Genomic DNA, 21196 nt, shown 5'->3' with positions numbered 1-21196 from the left:
TCAATTACACAGCGCACAGTACACGGTGTAATTAATTGTAAGCCGAGTCGCTGTTCGTCGCTCTGCGCTGAAATCAGGTCAATTAATTTCAGGCGACTTGCTGCTGCGCTCACAGCTCAGTTCAGTTGTCTTGCAATTTAAGTAGCTGGCAGCCACGTTAGCACACTAAATCAAAACAGTTTGACTGCCTCAAGCTCTTGACACAGCCACAGCCATGTACGCTCAGTGTCCCAAGGCTGGTAGCTTGTAGCTTGTCGTTGGCTCAAATGTCCGCCAATCGCACGTTAAGTGCTAACTGAAGTGGGCTAAGCCAAGGCCTGCCAGACAGCCTGCCAGGCAGTCACGGACAAGTTCAATAAACGTGCTGTAAAATTGATTTGACCGAGCGCACACTTGAGCGGCAATGTCGATTGCAGTTCAAGTTAGTGGCTTAAAGGACTTGCAGTCTTAGAAAATTCTACACAGGCTTTTGGCCATTTGAATTTACAAGTTGCTATGAATATGTTAAATGCTTGGCTTATAAACAGAAATGCAAATTAAGTAAAAACAAATAGCTCAACTTAACTTTTAATTTATTTATATAGTCAGTGAGAATACCATGTCCAAGAACTGTTCATAGTCAATGGTAATCACCCCCTTCATGTCCTTGTCATGCGCCTTAAACGCTGTGGTTAGCGTTTGCAGCACAATGCAGCATTGTATGAAATCATCAAAGAGCACATGACCCGCTCCAATGCGATCGAATTTCTTAATGAGCGTATCGAGCAGCTCCGCAGACAATTTGTAGCCAAATGAAGTGAGCGCCGTTTGCAGCTCCTGCCTGTCAATGCTGTTCGAATTGTCCAGATCGTAGTTGCGAAAACACTTTTGCCAATCTGTAACATAATTCCAAAGAGCGCCAAAGTTTTCGTAGCTAACATGTCCGCGCTTATCGCGATCAAACATGCCAATCATTAAGCGTATGGTCTCTGGATTAAACGCTGACCAGCTGCCATTGGAAAGCGCCTCCTGCAGTTCGTCGGCTGATATAAAGCCGCTGCCATCCTTATCCAGCTGCTTAAATATATCCTTAAGAAAATCCGCTGACATTTTTGAATTTTTAGCTTAAAGTGTTGAGCAATTAATGCCAGGCTAGCTTGTTTTACATAACGCATACGCTGTGTATGCCACAGACATGAGGTTTTGCTTATGTTTTATTGATCGCACGTGTGTAAATTTTATGGCTTTTAGGTAGCAAATATTGCTTTAATTGATTCAGTTTTATGGCCAACAGCTGCTTAAATATTTATTTAACCGTTGCCTGCCCTTTTTCTTGCAGCAACTGCGCGCACGGCACGCCCTCGCGTGTGCCACTCATAGCCAGCACTGCGCTCAGCCTGCCACACGAGCTGCCGCCAGCAGAGAAGTCGGCCCAACAGGCACGTGGCCTGTTGCAGCCGCTCAACCGCAAGACTTTGCTACTAACGCGCCGCTGTCAGAAGCATGCCACGCTCTATGCCAATGCGGAGACCTCCGATGATGAGGAGTACATGCAGCACGGCAGCGAGCAGTTTGTGCTCAAGAAGCTGCGCCACAATTGCACTGGAGCTGGCGCTGCCAATGCCCAGGAGTGTCTGGATGATTGCCAGCAATGTGAAGATGTGGATGATGATGATGCCGAGCTGCTGCAGCAGCAGGTGCCCATTAGCCTAGTGCTGCTCATACTCATGTGCTATATATGCGTGGGCACTGTTGCCTTTGCTTTGTGGGAGAACTGGTCGCTAGTGGATGGCGCCTACTTTTGCTTTGTCACACTCTCGACCATTGGCTACGGCGACTTTGTGCCCACGCGCAGCTTCAATGGCCCAGAGCTGCAGCTGTACGCCTGCTGTGCGTATTTGCTGCTCGGCCTGGTGCTCGTCGCTATGTCCTTTAGCATACTGGAAACGCAGCTCATGTGGAAATGCAAACGCATTGCAGTGCGACTGAAGCTCACACGAGCCGGCGATTAAGGCAACAAGCAGAACAGACACGCTATAGAGTAACGGCACTCCTATTAGTGTTAGAGACATACTGAACTAAACTAATCAAGTGTATGATACAATTTAAGCTAATATACATAACATACATGTCATATGCTATATACCTATATATATATATTTAGTGTACATGTTGTTCTACGAAATGTGTAAATAAAATCGAATTTTGCAAATTTGAAACTCAACTCGGTGTTGTCAATTTAGCAGCAGAGAATTTAATGCCAATAGCTTAGCCAACCTTTTTTATATTCTAGGAATTGATTGAGAAAATATTGATTACAATGCAAAGTGTAAGTTGAGTATTGTCTGAGTATTGTCGTTTGGCGCTTATTTATTTTAATTATTAATTGATTGCTTAAAGGCGCAGCTGTTAAATTTAAATTACGCTAATTTATCAATTAAATTATTGCTGGAAAATATAGTTAAAAACGGTTAGCTAGAATATAAATTATACTAAAATTATATTTTGTTCTTTTGGTGGGTGCGGCTTCCTAGGTAGAACCGGTGGCGAAGGTCTGCGGTTATCTTTATGCCAATAGACAAATCTCGATGGAGCTTTCTATGGATGTTGCTGAAGCTCGCACGTGTGGTGGGCCACTCTTTAAAAGTGAACTAAATTAACTTAGACTAACTTACATTACCCTCTGCCCACGATCAACCTTCTTCTTATCACCACAGCATCACACTTTAGAGTCGCAGTGTTGAGTAGCACAGACAAACTCTAACCGAACTAACTAACTGGAGTTAGATAATTCAATAGTCGGTTAACTATTGTTAACTTATACAAGCTTAGTTATGTCTCACTTTATTGAAGGATATGTGCAAATATTTTTAAAATAGATTAATCAGTCTAAATAACTTGATTTGATTTCGATAACAATATCGTAGCAATTAATTATAGCAAAACAAATTGTCATTTGCACATTTATTCATGCCTTAAATAAAATCAATCTTTGCATTCACTGCTAATGATAATAATTAGTTTTTATTATTTTAATAGCTAGGCAACTATGACGCTAATTATTCGAGCATACTTGTTGTCTATCTAGCTTTTTTTTTTGGTGGCTGGCAACACTGCTTGGCAACAACTTTCAGCTATTATTAGTTGGAAATGTGATATGCTGCAGTCCGTCCAAGTGCGTGTATAGCATGCGAAACTTTGCTCCCAATAGACAGCTGTTATATATTATATGCTTGTGTGTGTGTGTGTGTGCCAATGAATGTCAAGCCTTAACTGTATGTGTGTGTGTGTGTGTGTATTGGCCAAGGGAGAGACTGGCTTGCTTGCCAATAGTTTATGACATTTGCTGTGGCATATTTATGACTGCTCTGTGTTTTTGTTAGGTCTTGGCAGCTGCTGTTTAAGTTGTTGACAGCTTAGTTTAGTACATTTTGTGTCTAATCGCATTAACATGCGGCTGCCTTTAAGACAAAACAGAGAGAGAGAGAAAGAGAGCGCAACAGCTAAAGCTGCAATTTGCCTTGCTGCGTTGCTATTATTTTGTATTTTTTTCACTGTAGCTGAAAAATAACCCACGCTTTGGGCACCTCTGCCATCAAATTTCATGCTTCGCATACACATAGCTATGTTAAAACACGCATACGCAGCGTCGCACACACGTACATAGCTGCTTGCCTTTCTGCTTTTGTTGTTGCTGAGAGAGTTTGCTGCTGTACTACATCATCTTTTTCCACAGCATTGGTGCGCATACAAAGTATTTTTAGAGTAGCGCATAAATTTCAAAAGTGCCACGCGTCATCAAAATCAAATGCCAAGCGCAGAGGCACAACACACAACACACAAGCCCCCAAAATCCAGTTCAAAAGCAACTGCAAACATTGTAGCAGCTCCAACAAGATGTAACACAAAATCAATTGATATGACATCAAATTGAATTTGTAATTTTTTTTCGTTCCGTTACGTTCTTACTCAATTGCCTAAGGCAGCAGAACGTTTAGCTGCAAAGCCAAAGCCAACTTTATTTATGTTTTGTCTGCTGTCTTTATTGCATTTTTGGCTTTTCCTTGTTGCTTTCTTAGAAATTTACGCACGCTTGCCTTTTGCCGCTCTCTCTCTCTCTCTCTCTGAGCATGTTTGCGTGTCTAGCGCTTGTGCTATTAGACAAATGCTTGGTTTGCTTAGTAAACCGCAGCATTTATAAGTTGGCTAATACGGCTTAATCAAAATGAACAGGAGCATGCACAAATTTCGAAATATAATTGATCACAGGACTACTTTAAGCACAAACAAATTTTGTAAGCTTTAGCAGTCAGTTAAATAAAAATTCTCTATGCGTTTATTTTTAATATTTTTAATAATTGCAAAATTAAGCGCCGATGGTTATGTGCTAGTAAATGTTTTACACAGCAAAGACTTGAAAATAAATAGTTATCAAGATATACAAAGTAATGGCGCTGCCAGCTAGCGTCCACTGTATTTGCAGAGCATGACAAGCTAAATCAACATATCACGTATACGTCAAGATATGCAAAACACAATGCACAGCAGCTCAGCTCAGCTCTAGCTCAATATTTGCTCAGCGTGTAAATTACATTAAAATTTAAATTTGCCTACATTTTATGCACTGCTGCTTAACAACAAAAGCAACAACAATGTGAGTATTTAATTTGGACTTTTGCATTTATTTTGCTTATAAGTTTATGTATATTTAAGCTTAGCTACTTGGATGTATTTAGTTTTATCACAAGAGTCCATTTAGTGTTTTGGCCGCTTGGGACTCATGCTAACAATGGAGCTCACATCGGAAATGTTATCCTTATCCGCAGCAGCGACGCCGCCGCCGCCGCCGCCACGTTGTCCACGCTCATTCAAATCAACGACTTGCATATCGAAGCTAGTGGAATTACCGGATGGCACGCCATATGAGCTGTTGCCACGCCTCGTTGCCAGTGCTAGCTCCACTGAAAAGGGCGTCGTTTTGCACTTGTTTGTAGCTGCTGCCGACTTGGCCGCTGGCGTGGGTGCAAGTGGCGCTGCCTTTTTGCTGCCGGCAGTGCTTGTGACCAGTTTGCTGGGGCACAAGTTTAGCTCGCGTGAGCGACTCACAGTGCTCGTCTGCAGCTCTGGCGCTGAGCGCGTGTTTGAGTGATACCACTCAATATCGTCGGCTAGCGCACGAGCGGGCACAGACTTTAGAGGCGGACGCCAGCAGGGCTTGTTGCGTGGCCGCTCGCAGCTGCTGATCTCGGCGCTTATTTGATTGAGCAGGTCCAGCAGCGTGCTGGTCTTCTCGTCCTCAAACTCTATGCGTATGGGCGACTCACGACCCGAAGCACAGCCCGGATTGAGCAAGATAAGTCTGCCATAAAATGAATTTAAATAAAGTTTAAGTTGTAGCCACTTGAGCCACTTACTTTCTCGCCTCTTCAATGGCTTTGCCCAGATTGTGCAGCTGCTTGCGCTCGTGCTTGGTGCTGCGTCCAATCTGCGAGTTGGACATCGTGCCCTGGAGCACCATGTTCCACTTGTGTGTGCTCGACTGCAGCAGCACAGTGCGTGCCACGCGCTGAAAACGCTCGCGTGCCGTCTCCTTGGCCGGCCTTGAGGGCACTGACTCTATTTTCACCTCACGCATCTCACCCTCGCCATTCACATTGCTCAGCAGCTCCGGTTCGCTGTGCGTTTTCACTGGCGCCACCTCATAGCCCTTCATTAGACGTCGTTCCCACACTTTCATGCGTCGTGGCTTTTGATCTGTTAGCCCAAAACAGCGTTAAACTCATTGCTAAGCTCTTAAAGTAAACTTACGTTTCTCCTTTTTGTTGGCGGAGCTGACGTCCATGCCGCTGTTTTCAAATATTTCCAACATTTCATAGCGCATTGTGCTGATCTCGTTTTTGACCTCGTTGATGTCATCCTCGGTTACCGGATTATGCTCAAACTTGCGCTGCATGGCGGCCACATAGCGCCAAACCAGCGAGCGCATAATGTTGTCATATTTGCTGTACTGCTCCTGCTCCTGGCGTTTCTGTTAAGGATTAAACACAAAGCAAATAAATGAATAAGTCGAAATATATAAATATAACACGCAACAGAAGCAGTGCAAAATATTATAATATATAGACTAGCTAAAGTACAATGCAACGCGTTGAGCGATTAATGAAAGAATGAGGGACTAACCAGTAACAAGGAAGCAGCCGTGAGAATAATTGAGAGAATGTAATGTATACTACATATTCATATTCTTTATTTATATATAAAGTCGACTGCAAACTAATTAAGCTAAGCTATATTAAGTCTATGCAACTTACCTTGGAACGCTGGCGATCAATCGTTTTGCTTGACTTTCTGAATATTCTAATGAACCATTTAACCGAAGGCAGCACATTGAAGGGAGGCGGCAATGTGGAGCTATCCTCGAAATAGCTCATCCAAAGCTTAGTGCGAGCAAACTTCCACTCTGTGTCCGAATGTTGCTGCAATATCAAAAGCACTTGTGGCTAATAAAGTTAGTTATGGCCAATATGTTGGGGCTTACTTACATCAATCATGGCGTAGGAGTTGGACATCATGGCAATGAGCAAATTCAGTAAAACAATTACATTGATGACGCTGTAGCTGCCAAACATAAGCAGGCCCCAGAAACGTGTGTACGACTTAATGCCGCTCAGCTCAAAGTCGTCCAGGCCCACCATGCCAAAGCTGGCCCAGAATAGCGACTGCGAAGACTCGAACAAACTATAAACATAAATAGATTTAGCCACGACTCGCTCTGTGTGTGTGTGTGTGAGTAATTAGCTTGCTGACTGGACTTACTTGCCAAAACGACGCCATTTCATGCAGGAATCGCCATGAGACGCCCAGTCAGCCTCGCCGCCTGGCAGCACATAGCACTTGCTCTTCTCCAGCGCGGCAAAGTACCAAAGCAGCTGATTGAGGCCACAGGCAAAGGCGAACAGCACCAGCGTGTAGATAAAGAAGAACTTGACTATGTCGATGACCATGCGTCCCAGTGATATTTGCAGTGGCCCCAAATGCGGATTAATGCTAAACAAATGCACCAGCTTCAGTGCCGAGAACACATTCGCCGCCGCAAACAAACCCTCGGCTATCAGCTGCGGGTCAAAGTCATGCCACTTCTCACGCGGTATGTAGGCCATCTGTGGATCCTTTGCTATCTCCGTCGCCTGCTGTATATACGCGTAGGTGCTGTGCATAGTCCAAGACATTACATTGTGGCAGCTTTAGTCGAGCAATCTTACAATCTAAGCTTACCGCAAGCACATGACACTCACGTAGAGACTGTTGCGCAGAAAATCAATAAAGTTCCACATGTTACGCAAATAGCTCTGCAGGCCCACAGCGAAAATCTCCTGCACCTCCTCCCACATAAAGCCCAACACATAGAGCACCACCAGCAGCTCCAGCTTGCTGGGCGTCTGGCCACGCTGCCGCTGCTCCTGCTCAGCCAAGTTCTCCTTCATGCGTGTCGTGCCAAACAGACGCACGAAATCGTCATCAGCACGTTGCGATACCAAAATAAGTATGACTGCCAGAATATGGAAAAGTAATCAAATTAAAGCTCAAGCAATATTTGTTTGCACATTATTTTTTTTTGCTGCATATACAAGCAAAAGAAATTAATATACAATACAATTATTTATATTGAAAGTGGTGTTAAATTGAGTCAAACATTTCCACATTGAACTCTGCATTTATCTGTATAAATTTCAACAGCTTACAAATAATTAGAAAATGCAAATGTTTGTGCTAGCAATTTAAGTTTTCAATGTGAATTTGTTCAACGATTTGCTTGATTTGCAGTATATAAACTAATAACAATCAAAAGATTCAAATAAAAATATTGCTAGCAGTACATTATTTAATGTGTACAATACGTATGCATAAAATAATATTGAGCTATGCTACAAATACTAAACTTACGACTATTTTTAATTTATTTATGTATTTTTTACATTTAATATTGCATCTGCTACAATTTTACTTACACAAAAAGAAAACGTAGGAGGCTGCATGTATAAGAAATTTCATAAATGGCTTGCGCATCAGCTGACCCGTTTGACAATTGGGCGCAAACATGTAGATGAAGCAATAAAGTGGAAATAGCATTGCCACCTGCGCAATGCAAATGAATTTGTCCACAATGCTCTTGCGTCTAAACCCTGGCAGACCGTCATACCAAATGGACGAAAGCAATTGCTGTATATTCGAATGCGCTACAAACTGCCAAGAGCAATAAAACAAATTAAACGAATTTTATAATATTGAAAGGTAATACCGTTTTCTGCTTAAAGCTAATGGCTTGAACTAAACGCGTTAAGCTCATGCGATCTCCTGGCTCGTAGGTGGACAAAGCGGGATCGTAGTTTAAAATAATGGCGAGCTCGTTGGATGAGCGCGTTTGATCCAGCAAAGCGCAGGCAAACTTTTGGCACTGCCGCCGCAGCTCAATGTAGTCCGCTTTGCATTCCTGCTCGGTAAGCGCTAAGTTGCGCAGCTCCCAGGACAGCTGAAAGGCAGTCAAGATGGGATCCGTTGACGTCAGGCATATAAGCGAGGGCGAGCACAAGGCACGATAGATGTTGACGCGTGAGAGCGAATGACGCAGTGAATCCTCGGACATGAGACGCATGCACTCCTCACAGCCGCAGCTGCAATTAAAAATGAAGCATTAACATAAAGAGAGGGGCGAAGTGGAGCTGCTACTTACCGCATATCGTGTGGCACGGGCACTGCAGCACCGCGATCCAAAAGTATGCGTAATATTTCGAAATTATTTTTATGCGCCGCCAGCATAAGCGGCGTAATATCCGGCGGAAACATGGCCGTATTAATGTCCACCTTCTGCCAGCTCTATAAACCAACAAAAAAAAAGAGTTTATATAATAAAATTGTGTGTGTGTGTGGCCCCAAATCTGCTGAAGCTGCTAAGCTTGTTAAACGCTTTATTGCATATGGATTACAATAGTAATCCTCACGCTTCAATAGCCTGCAATGGGGGGAGGCGCTGCCTAATGAAGCGTGCTTATGTGACAGCCCAGACAACTCTATTGGAGACAGAGGCGGCGACAAGTGCTTGCCAGACTGTCGAACTGGCTGCGTGGCCAATCAAAATGAAATTTCCGTCAGGCAAATGCTGCACGCTTATCTAGACTATGTCTAGTGCTCATGTCATACATAGTACGTGCCTAACGAGGCCACATAAAATTGATTAAAATCGTATTAGCAGCAGGGCAGTGAATTAGTTGACTTACATAGAGTTCGCCCTCCTTGAATATGAGCTCCTCATGCTCGAGCAGCAGCTCGACGGCCTCGACAAACTCAGCATTGATGGCATGCAGCAGCGCATCCTTTGTCTCCACGCCCATTATGACAAGCAGCTCCACCATCTCCAGATTCTCGTTGTCAATGGCCAGCGTCAGTGCACGACGTCCCAGTGGATCCATGCAGTTGATATTGATGTGCTGCTGCCGCAAGGCCTTCTGCAGTATCCTATTGAGGCGAATGTTAATTAAAGCAAATTATTGCAAATAACTTTTATGCGCCGAGACGAGACGAGCCGAGAAACTTTTTAATTGCCACACAAAACTTTGGCAATCAAATTTTGGGAAATGCTGAGTGAACGCAGTATTGTTAGCCAACACTGTCGACGGCACACACAAATTGTGCAACACTTGAATTAAAGTTGGCCTTGGCTCGCCTGTCAAATTATTAAAGTTTGCTGCGTCGTTGCTGCGTTGAGCAAAAGAAATCATTTAACAATTGTTCGTCAACATAAATTGTTGTAAAAAATTCCAAGAAAAACGAAAAACTATATTGAAAGCAAACGCCGAATAAAACTTACCATTTGGCAATTAAATTATTTGTACAAATCGACAAGAAATTTCTAAAAACAATGGACGCCAATAAGGATCAAGGCCTGGTAATCAAAATGGCACAGAAGAACAAGGGTAAGCTCCACGCCAATCCAATCAATAAATCAGTTTTGGGCTAAAGTGATTGTTGCACTGCAGAAACGCAAACTGTTAAGCAGACTGGCAATTGGTTTGGCGGACTGCCGCCGAATGCAGCTGGCGGACCGGGCGGCTATCAAATGCCTGCATTTAGTCGCATTAGCTGGCAGTTTTACAAGGATCGCGAGGAGGAGCTCTATCGACGCGCCTGCCAGCTGAAGGGCATACGCGTGCGACGCGAGGAGGAGGACGATCTGATGGGCTCCGAGGAGGAGCCGCTGAAAGCGCATTACCGCTACACGCTGGACGAGATGAAGAGCTACAATCCCTATCGTTTTATCAACTTGAAATTGTAAACGCACACACACACACACACGTTTACTATAGTTCGTAGGCATTAGCAACAAAAACAAAACACAGACACTTAATTTTATACAGAGTACAAAGTACAGATCGCATAACAGACCGTTGTTTGCCGTTGGTACAGATATTATATATTATACTATATATAAGACGCTTGCACAATTTCATGTTCACAACACAATACACACATACACAATTTAATGCTTGTTCATAAATGATTGTTTAAATTAAAAAAAAAACATTTGTTAATCTATAGACACAGAAAGGAGTTGAGCATTAAATTGCTGGCAGCGGAGATAGCTGCCAGGCTATGCAAATAATTGAAAGCAGACATATTCACAGCCCCAGGCTGCGTGCTTAAAGGATTTATGTGTTTTTATCTTTTTTCGGCGGCTCATCGACACCTGCGCGTCTCTTGGCGCAGCATTTAAAACATATAAATGTGCATATAAGAGGCGCCAATTTGGCAGCATTGGGAGTTAACTGAGAGTGGGTTGGAGCTCACCTGCGCACATTGGGTATATCGCCACGCTCGACGGCAAGCAGAAACTTCTTCTCCTCCAGCAGCAAAGGTTGTGGTAATCCCAGCGGCACACAGCAGCCGCCAACCGTTTTAGGTGCGCCACCACCCGTTGTTGGCAACTGGCATATTTTGTAACAGAAAAAAAAACATACAGCAAGGTAGTGAAATAAAAATAAAAGTTACACACACGCAGCTGCTTAACGTGAATGCAAATAAATAAAAATATATAATAAAAACAACTTGAGCGGCAACAAAATGAAGTGCAAATGTGGCATGAGTTGAGCATTTAGCTTTATCAACGTGTGCGTGTGCGTGTGTGTGTGTGTGTGTGTGTGTGCTTTGTTTAAATGGCAAAACGTACTACGCGACGTATGCGCAACATAGCCAAAAAGAAAAACATTAAATCCAAACAATACCTCGACTTATAGTCGCAACTTATTGTACATTATTCTATAGCTGATACTCACTGTGGCTGGCAGCTTCTTTTTGCGACCCATCGCTGTGTGTGTGTTTGCTTTTAGTTTATTCTATAATTCACTTGACAAAAACTCGCTGCCTGTAATTACATATGTATGAGTGTCATGACCTGTGTGTGTGTGTGTCGGCAAAGTTTTAACACTACACTTCATTTATTGCAATTTCATGCAGCTTTTTGTTCAACAGCTCGGCATGTCATCAGCCAGCTTAATACACAGCCACACACGTATGCATATTTTTTTATTGTTTAAACATAATAAATGTGCAAAAGCTAAAACCAAAAACTCCCAACACTAATCTCCAACTTTTATAGTTGTATTTGCGTAGTCAGTTTTTCACTCCCAGCGCTTGGACAACAGTTTTTGTCTCAGTTTGCTGCCTTAAGCTGCTCTTAATTCCTATTTGTTATTAGATACTTTTATGTATCGTTAGTTTGAGCTCTAAGCTGTTGCATGGCGTATTCACTTTAAATTAACAATGTGAAACTAAAACTTCGCATGTCTTTTGCTTTATTTAAATATAGCAAGACCTGCAGCTAGAAATATGCAACTGAATATGCAGTAACATATTTAAATATAATTGATTTTAATGCTTGTTATATATAATATTAGTTTACATGGCCGTAGCCAGCTAGAATCAGTTGTTAGCATTGAATTTTAATTCATTACTTGGTCATTTATCATGCGCTTCTTAAATTTAATTATATTTTCCATTGTAGCACTTTTAATTTTATTCGATTATTGTCATTTTAACATCACAAAATATGCCAAAATATTGAAAATTTTAATTCAAATTCGGGCATTTGCATGCAGTTTTATTCAGATGCATCTCAAGAGTCTAACAAGTCGTGAAATTCAAAATCAGACACCACTTGGCTTACAACTTATCAAAGATTGATATTTCACAGAAAATTATTTTGTACATAATATAGTTAAATAATTTTTTTCAAACCTACAACTCATAATCATTAAAATTGTGCGCAAATTAAATGCTATAAAATAATTCTATGTGAATTTTTTCGCTTAGTTAGCAAAATTTAATATTTTCAAAAAATGTGCTTTGTGTTTTACTATTGCTGTTAACTATATAACTTTAACTTTCAATACACAAATAAATATAAACACAGTTTGGCAACTTTTAGTTTTGGATTTTACGCAGTCGTAAAAAAAATTGGCTTGCGGTTAAAATTTGAACAAAACTTCACTGCTATTAAATAACTTGTATTGTGAGCTGACAGCAGCGCGCAACTGTTGTATTTTTTAATCAAGTTAATAGAATTATAAGTGCAAGTTATGTCGCTTAACTGACCCTTTGATAGGTAAACGCATAAAAGCTGTCGCCATAAATTGGGCTTTATCTGCAATGAGCGGGAGGCGTGGCAGGTGTGTGTGTGTGTGTTTGCAACTACCTTTTTTATGAGCAGCTGTAAATTGTACAACAAATTGTAATCAGCTTGCATATAAATTTAAAAACATTACCCGACCTTTTAATCACTTGCAACAGTGCAGCAAATAATCTACACTGTAATCTACTTTAAGTTATCCAGTTTTGGGTTAAAAAATGCCAAACTCTTAGTTTGCCACACTATTAGTTATGCAACTAAGTCTGCAGCTTGCAATACAATTGTTGCAATAAGAACACACAGAGGAGACGCAGACAATGGACGCTGGACAATGAGTGGACTGCTGGCAACTCTTTCAGCTCTCAGCTTCAGCTCGCTCTTGTGTGGCATGAACGTAATTCACTTGGCTTGGCTGCACACTTAAGCCACAGGCACACACATACATATATTTTTTAACTGCATACGCACACACTCTCACAATTGTTCACTTGCACATTCTTTTCATGCGGCTTAGTTTAAACAAAAACTATTGGTTAAGGCGACGCGACACATGCCTCTGGCCGTTAAATAAAATTATTATTTTTGCACAAAAATTGTGCTTTTATTATTATAACGCACAATGGACTACACTGCGTATGTGTGACTTGCCGTTAGCGTCGCGGACACAATGTGCGAATATCTCTTTGCTTTGGCTTGTTTTGTGTTTTTATTTTTACGGCACAGTCGACGCACAGAAATTTATACCATTTCCCGAGGGTCGAACGGCATTGCTGGCTAATTTAATTAGACTAAAACGTCAAATATTTGTTTGTTTGACGCCGCGCTGTGGCAATACGAGCGGCGGCGCCCCCAAGACTTGCCTCGTGTTGTCGCCGCCACCGCCGCCGCCTCACTCATGTTCAACACCTGGGCTGGGTTGCTAGCAACAAGTTACACTTGTTTCTGTTTTTTTCTTGTTCGCTTTCACTTTTGTTTTTGTTTTTGTTGCTGTCGCAGCTACTTTAAGGCGATTAGAGCCAAGCGCCATGCAAAGTAAGCAGAAGCTGCCAAGCCGACAATGGCGGCTGTCAGCAATTCAATTACAACTAATTTGCTGTGATTTCATTTGTATGTGTGCGTGTGTGTGTCCTCTACCTTGACAGCTACCAGTTTTTACCACATTTATTTTTTTGCGCGCTGCTTAATGCAGCGTATTTAATTTGATTTTAAAATACACGCTCGCTACTTTGTTTTGTTATTGACTTAAGTCTATAGTGCTCAATTGATTGGCTTTGTAGGCAGTTGGCAAAGAGTTCACGTTGATTGAGTTGAACAACCAAAAGGACTTAGCAATTAATTAGAGTTGACAAAAGCAGTCGGCAACATTTTAATTTGTACTTAGCAATTATTATTTTTTATGCCAATTAATTGACATTTTGTATAAAAGCACTAATTAGCATTAATTGCTTTTAAATATGTGTTGACAATAATGTTAACTACATGCTTGACAATATCACAAATTCAATTGAAAGCATATAGCTAAACGCTGGCTAAGTTAAGATGAGTATAGTGGATATGTCTGGAGTTAAAGATGACCGCGCACTCGCGTATTCTGCTTTGGAATGAAAGATCTGCATAGCTGAGCTGATGAGCTCATGCGCTCTCAACGATTCTCCCAAAATCTTTTAGAGGCGCCCCCTGCTGATTTATGTTCGTCAAGTATTTTGACTGTTAACAACAATAAACAAATATCACAACAGCAAGAAAAACAACTATAACATTGCTAGTATACAAATTTAAAAGCTTAATATTTGCCAACATTTTATTGATTGTTAATAATTTTGATCATTACTTTGATGCAATTTACTTATTTCATTTTTAATTTGTTTTAAGCTAAAGTCATGAGCATTTACAAATGCGAGTATTCACTGTAGCTACAGTAGCTACTTTTGAATTGATTATATATTAAACTTGCGGACCCGGCGAACTTTGTCTCGCCCTAATTTTACTTCTCTATATAAAATATGAACAATCTGACCAATACATTATGCTCATGCAGAAGATTTTGCAATTGTCCTAGAATTCCACGTTCAGTTGCAGTGAAATTCCACAATGCTAATTTAGTTCAATTGCCGAATCACCAACGAAATATATCTGAAGGAATTTATGATCTTATATCTATATATAAATATATACAGCTTGGCGTCAGCTGTCATCAACTAAGCTAACAACTTTTTGTTAGTCATAAGCATAACTGCACTCAACACACAAGTAACTAACTATATTTTTTATACAATAACAAAAATAATGAATCATACTGATACACTGCACGAAATCTATGCTCATATGAGCTGCTTCAGCTTGATGACTGTGAGTTTTCCCAATCGCTGTGAGCTGTCGAAGCTTGTGGAGAACTGCAAGCATTTCTCCAGCTTCATCAAGTACTTTGAACTGATGTATTGCTATATGGGCATCAATCAGCGATATCAGGAGTATATACTGCTGTTGCTATTCCTATTGATGGGAGCTTGCTGCATGATTGTCATAGCACACATTGTGGATAACTAGTAAGTAATAAAGCAGCATAGTCAAAATAGTAAAGCTTTAACTGCAGCTAATTGCAGCCTTGGAGCGGTGCTCAAAATATTGGGAGTCAAGCTGTATATGAATGAGTATGTTACGGCTGTGGTGCTGGTGTCCTTTGGCAATGTAATGCCGGATCTGATTGTCAACTTTATGCCAGTTAGAATGCATATTGATTTATTTACCATATTCGTAGCCAATGCGCTGGCTACGCTGCTCTTCAGCGGCGGCATCATATGCTACATAAAGTCCTTTCAAATGTACGAACATGCCACTGTGCGTGATCTGCTGTTTATGATCTTCAGCTGCACATTTCTGGAGCTTTGCATAGTCGAGGATAAAACAGTAACGAACGCTGAGTGTTATTGTGTGTAACTAAACTGGCAGCTAATGAGGCAAATAATTGTTTTCTAATTTACGCAGCTCTAATCGCCGTCTATGTGTGCTATTTGCTAATCAATATCATAGACATGTCGCTGGTGCGGCACTCCATAAAAAGTAAGTGCAGCTTAAGCTAATCAATCGCACAAGCTAACAACTAACTCCATGTGGCAGCGCTGCGGGCTCAAATACGCGCGTTGAGCAAAAGGCCGCCAGGACCTGCGCGCAATCGACTGCTGGGCAAAAAGCAGCAGCTGCTGCTGAAGATGGAGCAGGAAAATCGATTCATTATACGCCATCAGTCATACAAGCTGCGCTTTGGTGTAACCAATACCAATACCAGAGCAAGCGGTCGTGACGTTCTCGATACCCAAAGTCTGGGCACGCACGCGTTCTCCACTAGACGCTCGGAGCCGCTGCTGCCTGCAATGGATACCAATCAGATGCGTTATATACTGCACAGTCCACGTAATTCCAAGAATCGCTTTTTGTTTACAGAGTTCTTTGAGGCCATTATACCCATTGATATGCTAAAGTGGCGCACCAGCGGCTGCTGTGGACGCTTCTATCTTATACTGGTGGCGCCGCTGAATTTAATACTCACTTTGCTAATACCCTCGGTGGACTTTTTGCTGCACAAACATGGCTGGAGCAAGCTGCTCAACTGCTTACAGATTATAATCAATCCGTTTCTTTTCATAGCAATCATTGAAGGTGCTGCTGCTTGCTTAGCTTTGTTTATTAACACTTAACTTAACTTAACTTGATTTGCTTACAGGCATGGTGCGCAAGACTTACTATCGATGGTATCTGCTGCTGGACTTTACGCATGCCAAGTGGAGCTTCTGCGTCACTGTGCCTTTGGCCATATTCGTGCTCATACACGCACGCACAGACATGCCGCCAGCCTATCATGTGGTAAGCTCGCTCTTTCACTCGCTGCGTCTCAGTTACACTTTCAATATTGTTTTTGCAGGTGTTTACCATTTTAACTTTAAGCATTTCGCTGTTGCTGCTCACAATTTGCGCCACGGAGCTGGAGGTCATTTCGATTATCATTGGCTTGATTCTGAATCTATCGGAGAGCTTCATTAGCGCCATTTATCGCTCCTTTGCACAGTCTCTAAGCGATATGGTATTGAATGTTGCATTGGCATTGGAAGGCTACGAGCGCATGGCCTATGCTGCAATTATGGGCTCAGCTATTTTCAGTAAGTAACTGGAAGCTACTTTATCTTTATCTTTATATGTCAACTGCGCTCGCTTTGCAGACCTAACAGCTGGCATAGGCATTTCGTGCCTTTTTAATCCTTTGACACGCGGAGCAGGCTCTTCTCGCTGGCTGTTGGGCGATCATGGCACAAATAGTTATTTCTTTCTACTGATTGCACTCATTACAATGCTTATGTGGGTTAGCAACTTTAATTTTCATACGCGCCGCTCGGTTGCAATTTTCTCTATAATTTTATATTTTATTTACGTGATGTACGCTGTGCTAGTTGAGTTTAGTTTCATACATGCGTTCAAAACAGATAGTATGATGGAGCCAAAGTAAAAGCAATACAAAGGAAACATAATTGGCAGTTTTCTAATTAAAATAGGGCGACAGTTATCTATATAAATGCATAAGTTAAGGCCTTTGAAGCTTGAGCTGCATAAATTTGATACCAACACACAACAAAATTAAATCAAAAGTCTTGACGAAAACTTCGAGAGCAGCAACAGTTCTAGCCAGTTCTAGTTATGCAGCCAAAGCTAAGCAAACAAATAGCAGAGCAATGCATACAGTTGCATACAGTTGTTGTTGTTCTTAAGCCAAGATAAGTGCAACAGCAACAACTATCGACTTGTTGGCTGCGCCTGGCGCTATGCAGCAGATTCTTATCTGTTGCTTTGCTTTGAGAGTAGCTTAACCTCTATGCATACACTAAATAGCAAAGTTACACACACACACACACACACACATTTATAATACATTTCCATAATGTTAGCTCAGTTTACCTGAGGTCGTCTGGGCTAAACTAAAACATTTCAGCTTGCAGCTGGGCGTGCCCTATCTATCTATGTGTGTGTGTGTGTGATATAAAATTGCATTCAATATTTTTGCGAGACTGTGCGCTTTTTGATGAGATTTTGCCAAGCAGCAGCAGCAGCAGCAGCAGCGGTTACCCATTGTTTATACTTGCACTAAATTTATGACTACGGCGTTGCATTGTCATATATCTTGCATAAAAAATAGAAGCGTGACGTTAAGAGCTGCAGTCAGCTTTAAATAAACTGTGACTTTAGCAGCTCTATTGCTTACAAGATGTAATACATGCAATTAAATTTATGCAATTACAATAACTAACAAATTTGTTGCTAAATTTAAAAACCTTAGCCGAGTTGCTGCAGAAATATTTGAAATTAGACATAAAACTTGACAGCAAGTTGCTTTTGTAGCAATCAGTGTCCGTTGTCGACTTCCACTTTGTTAAGTATGCAACACATTTAGCGAATTATTTGCCTGCTAAGCATTTAAATTTGCAGCATGCCTAAAGTTAGACAGTTTTATTTTATTGCTATGCTAAATTTAATGAGAATAAATTAAGAAATTCTTAGTATAAATCAAAGCTATTTGCTACAAATTTGATTAGTTGGCTCAAGTGTTTGCAGCAGTACTTTAACATTTTTAATTTTTACTCACAATTTGTTAAATTTGCACCACTGTGCTGCGGCACTTAAACATTTTTATCCTATAATGTGTGTAAGAATTTGTTGTTGCTGCTGGAAGAGCGTTCGCTTGCTCTGCGTGGGCGTCTTGGCAAGTGCGCAATACACAAATATTTGCACACACACATGCACACACATACATGACAGCCATGTGTTTGTAATTTGGCGATTGACCTTTCAGTTTAAAGAATGAGCAAAAATTTATCAATGAATTTTGCTATGGCTGTTCAACTTTAAGTTTAATTTTGCAAATAAATAAACAAAATAGATTTTTGTTTATTTTACGCTGCCCCCTTGGGCTATAATCCGTGCAGCCCACAGAATTCATAATATTCGCAGCATCAAATAGCAATCCTTGTGGTAAAATAAATTTCTCAGCAAATTCATGACAACAGCAACATAAACAGGCAGCTACAGCGTGGGGTGGTGGGTATTGGGTCAGCCGTTGTACGTGCTTGAGACACGAAACTTTACGCAAAAAAGGATTATAAAGTCAGGCACTACTTGCTGTTTTCTTAGCCTCACACCCACAGGCAGCAAATGCTCAAAGGATTTAAGAGGCAATCAAATTTAATTGTTTTTGCGGTTAGCCACAAAATGTTGCACCCTAACGAGCGAGCTTGTGCCTATGCATGAACTTTACATTTTATACGAATTTATGCTAATTTGAATGATAAACGATCGCCTCAGCTGCATGACAAAAATGTCAATTAAAATACACTTGCTATTTATAGCGACCAAATCAAGCGAAAGGCACAAGCGATTGACGCAACAACAAAACGAAAGACGTGTGACTATAAATATATCTACCTGTGCATTTTGTTTACGTGGCGCGTTAATTAGACGTAAACAAGTGCGAGCCCAGAAGTAGGTCAACTAAACAGCAAATTCACAATCCACACAGCAGCAGCAGCAACTAGCAAAGTGCAGCAGCAGCAGCAGCAGCTAAATTAAAGAAAAATATGTGCAGATAACGCTTTTGAGTCTAAACTCAGTCTGTTTGTCTCTCTGTGTGTGTGTGGGAGGCGCCTGCTGATTGCACAGCTTTTGTCATTGTGCCACTTTGACACAAGTTCAAGCAACAAGGTCCACAAGGCTCATAAATTTTTAGAGCTTCTCGCCACGTACACTTTGATTTCTAGCTGTCAACGCACCGTAAAGGCCGCATGCCACTATTTTTAATAATAATAAAAGCCAAGCAGCCAACAAATTCAGACAGACACACACATGCCTTGGCCACTTATCTACATATACATATATATACTTATACTATATGCTATTTAATGTGGCGCCATTAACAACAACCACAGCGCCGCACAGTCAACGACTTGGCAACGACCTTAGCTGCCGCATGCCACATCATGAGAAATATTTTCCATATAGCATAAGCATTAATGCGATCTGTATATAAATTTAAATTATTTATATTTGCCATTTGTCTGCATGCTTTGCATATTTGCCATTAATGACCCAGAAAAGCCAGCAACAATTTTTATTTATGTTGAATTGCGGCTAAGCAACTGAAGATGAAAGCGCACACAAAAATTGACTTGGCTAAAATGTCCATAACTAGAGCGCAGCAAGGTCGCCATGAATTCCTTAATTAATTAATTACCAACAGCAGCAGCTAATTGTAGCAGCATTAATTTGTTTTAGGCTTTTTCGCCGCCAACTTGTAACAGGCCCGGCTAGCTCAGTCGGTAGAGCATGAGACTCTTAATCTCAGGGTCGTGGGTTCGAGCCCCACGTTGGGCGAGTTGTACATTTTTTTTTGCTGCTGCTGCGTCACTTTAATTTAATTGCATTAAAATGCATAATTTTTAAAATTGTTTTGCAGCAAATAACTTTTCACTATTATGTGGCAAACTTTTTTGCACAACAAGCTGCGCGTAAAACTTTTCAACAAGCAGCAGCAGCAACAACTTCCAGAGCAAGCTCATTGTTTCACTATTTTTCTAGTTGCTGCGCCCACACTCCCACTCATGAAATTGGGGCTAATGGACCAATGTGGCGTTGCATGCAACAGCGGCGGCGATGCTTCGCTGATAGACTTGGTTTATTATTAGCTCCAAAGAAGTTAAGCGAGGTAAACACATTGGCTTTATATTGCGCCAGCAACACAATTCTCGCATAGCAGACAACTTAATGAGATTATGTGCGCAATGCTAGACGCTCACATACCCTGTATAATAGAAATAAGACAGCTGGAGTGTGTGTAAAGTAAGCTCTTTATAATGAGTGCCAACTAGTGATAAAATGATAAGCAGTGCGCCTTTATTATCTAAAATAACCCAAAATAATAATTAAATAATTGAATGATTACATTATCTATATGACTTTATAATAAATAATGCTGTTGACAACTTTGTTGATTTAGTATTATAATCTATATGACTTTATATTAAATAACATATTGAACAATATTTTTAGTTTTTAGACTATAAGCAGCATCTAGTTAAATGTCGAGTCGATGGCCATTGTAGCAGCACTCACCACTTTTATTATATTATTATATATTATATTGCATAATAATTAATATTGTAAATAAATAAATAAATTAAAAGTTTATGTAGTTCGCATTTATTATCTAAATAACTTTAGACACAGTTTGTAATTTAAGTTTACAGCAGAATACAAATAATTAAATTAATATATATCAATATCTACTAAATATGCTTCAATATTATATAAGCAACAGTTGTACATATTTTTAAATTTAACTAGAGCATACCCCATGACACTTTAAACTTTTACGCAGCATCCGCCAACAAAACGCTGAGCAACAGTCAAGCAAGAAAATGAATTTCGAAAAGCTAGAAACGAAAATAGCGCCATGGATACGAGAGTCACGTTGGCATTACCGAAAATTTTCGAAACGTTGAA

The 21196-nt window shown here is 40.8% G+C and overlaps 5 protein-coding genes and 1 non-coding gene across 8 annotated transcripts in view; 4 read left to right on the top strand and 2 right to left on the bottom strand.

Annotated features, from left to right (window-relative positions):
- LOC108594633 overlaps positions 1–2117 on the top strand; it is a 36771-nt gene extending 34654 nt beyond the window's left edge. The window contains exon 9 of the mRNA XM_033295063.1: positions 1319–2117. Within this exon, the coding sequence (XP_033150954.1) occupies positions 1319–1991 (673 nt within the window). The 3' untranslated portion in view covers positions 1992–2117. The remainder of the gene's footprint in view (positions 1–1318) is intronic.
- LOC108597114 (programmed cell death protein 6-like) lies at positions 562–1135 on the bottom strand. The gene has a single exon (XM_033295064.1). The coding sequence runs from the start codon at positions 1087–1089 to the stop codon at positions 577–579; it is 513 nt and encodes a 170-aa protein (XP_033150955.1). The 5' UTR covers positions 1090–1135; the 3' UTR covers positions 562–576.
- Positions 2118–4692: 2575 nt separating the features above from the next.
- On the bottom strand, positions 4693–11395 carry LOC108597332 (transient-receptor-potential-like protein). 2 transcript variants are annotated; one of them, XM_017983827.2, is made up of 13 exons: positions 11307–11395; positions 10822–10958; positions 9255–9492; positions 8711–8853; positions 8279–8651; positions 7989–8223; positions 7255–7528; positions 6796–7188; positions 6522–6717; positions 6291–6455; positions 5788–6007; positions 5394–5733; positions 4693–5338 (listed from the first exon to the last, which is right to left on the bottom strand). In XM_017983827.2, the coding sequence occupies exons 1-13, from the start codon at positions 11334–11336 to the stop codon at positions 4735–4737; spliced, it is 3348 nt and encodes a 1115-aa protein (XP_017839316.2). In that variant the 5' UTR covers positions 11337–11395; the 3' UTR covers positions 4693–4734. The 2 variants fall into 2 exon arrangements, with proteins under 2 accessions (XP_017839316.2, XP_017839317.2); XM_017983828.2 differs by having other exon boundaries at positions 5788–5998.
- Positions 9779–10513, top strand: LOC108597333 (CG1690). Its single transcript, XM_017981400.2, has 2 exons — positions 9779–9950; positions 10014–10513. Exons 1-2 carry the CDS (start codon positions 9896–9898, stop codon positions 10307–10309), a joined length of 351 nt encoding a protein of 116 aa, XP_017836889.1. The 5' UTR covers positions 9779–9895; the 3' UTR covers positions 10310–10513.
- Positions 11396–14908: 3513 nt separating the features above from the next.
- LOC108595486 (mitochondrial sodium/calcium exchanger protein) lies at positions 14909–21159 on the top strand. Of its 2 annotated transcripts, none has more exons than XM_017980738.2 (7): positions 14909–15204; positions 15262–15587; positions 15644–15718; positions 15776–16315; positions 16380–16519; positions 16578–16812; positions 21072–21159. In XM_017980738.2, the coding sequence occupies exons 1-7, from the start codon at positions 14945–14947 to the stop codon at positions 21113–21115; spliced, it is 1620 nt and encodes a 539-aa protein (XP_017836227.1). In that variant the 5' UTR covers positions 14909–14944; the 3' UTR covers positions 21116–21159. The 2 variants fall into 2 exon arrangements, with proteins under 2 accessions (XP_017836227.1, XP_017836226.1); XM_017980737.2 differs by lacking the exon at positions 21072–21159 and adding an exon at positions 16873–17167 and having other exon boundaries at positions 14910–15204.
- On the top strand, positions 19996–20068 carry Trnak-cuu. The gene has a single exon. It is a non-coding gene; the product is annotated as a tRNA-Lys (tRNA).
- Positions 21160–21196: the final 37 nt, after the last annotated feature.

The sequence above is a fragment of the Drosophila busckii genome, chromosome 2R, assembly GCF_011750605.1.
Source record: "Drosophila busckii strain San Diego stock center, stock number 13000-0081.31 chromosome 2R, ASM1175060v1, whole genome shotgun sequence".
Taxonomy (NCBI): Eukaryota; Metazoa; Arthropoda; class Insecta; order Diptera; family Drosophilidae; genus Drosophila; species Drosophila busckii.
Note: the sequence above shows the minus strand (reverse complement) of the source record. Positions and strands in the feature narration are given on the sequence as shown.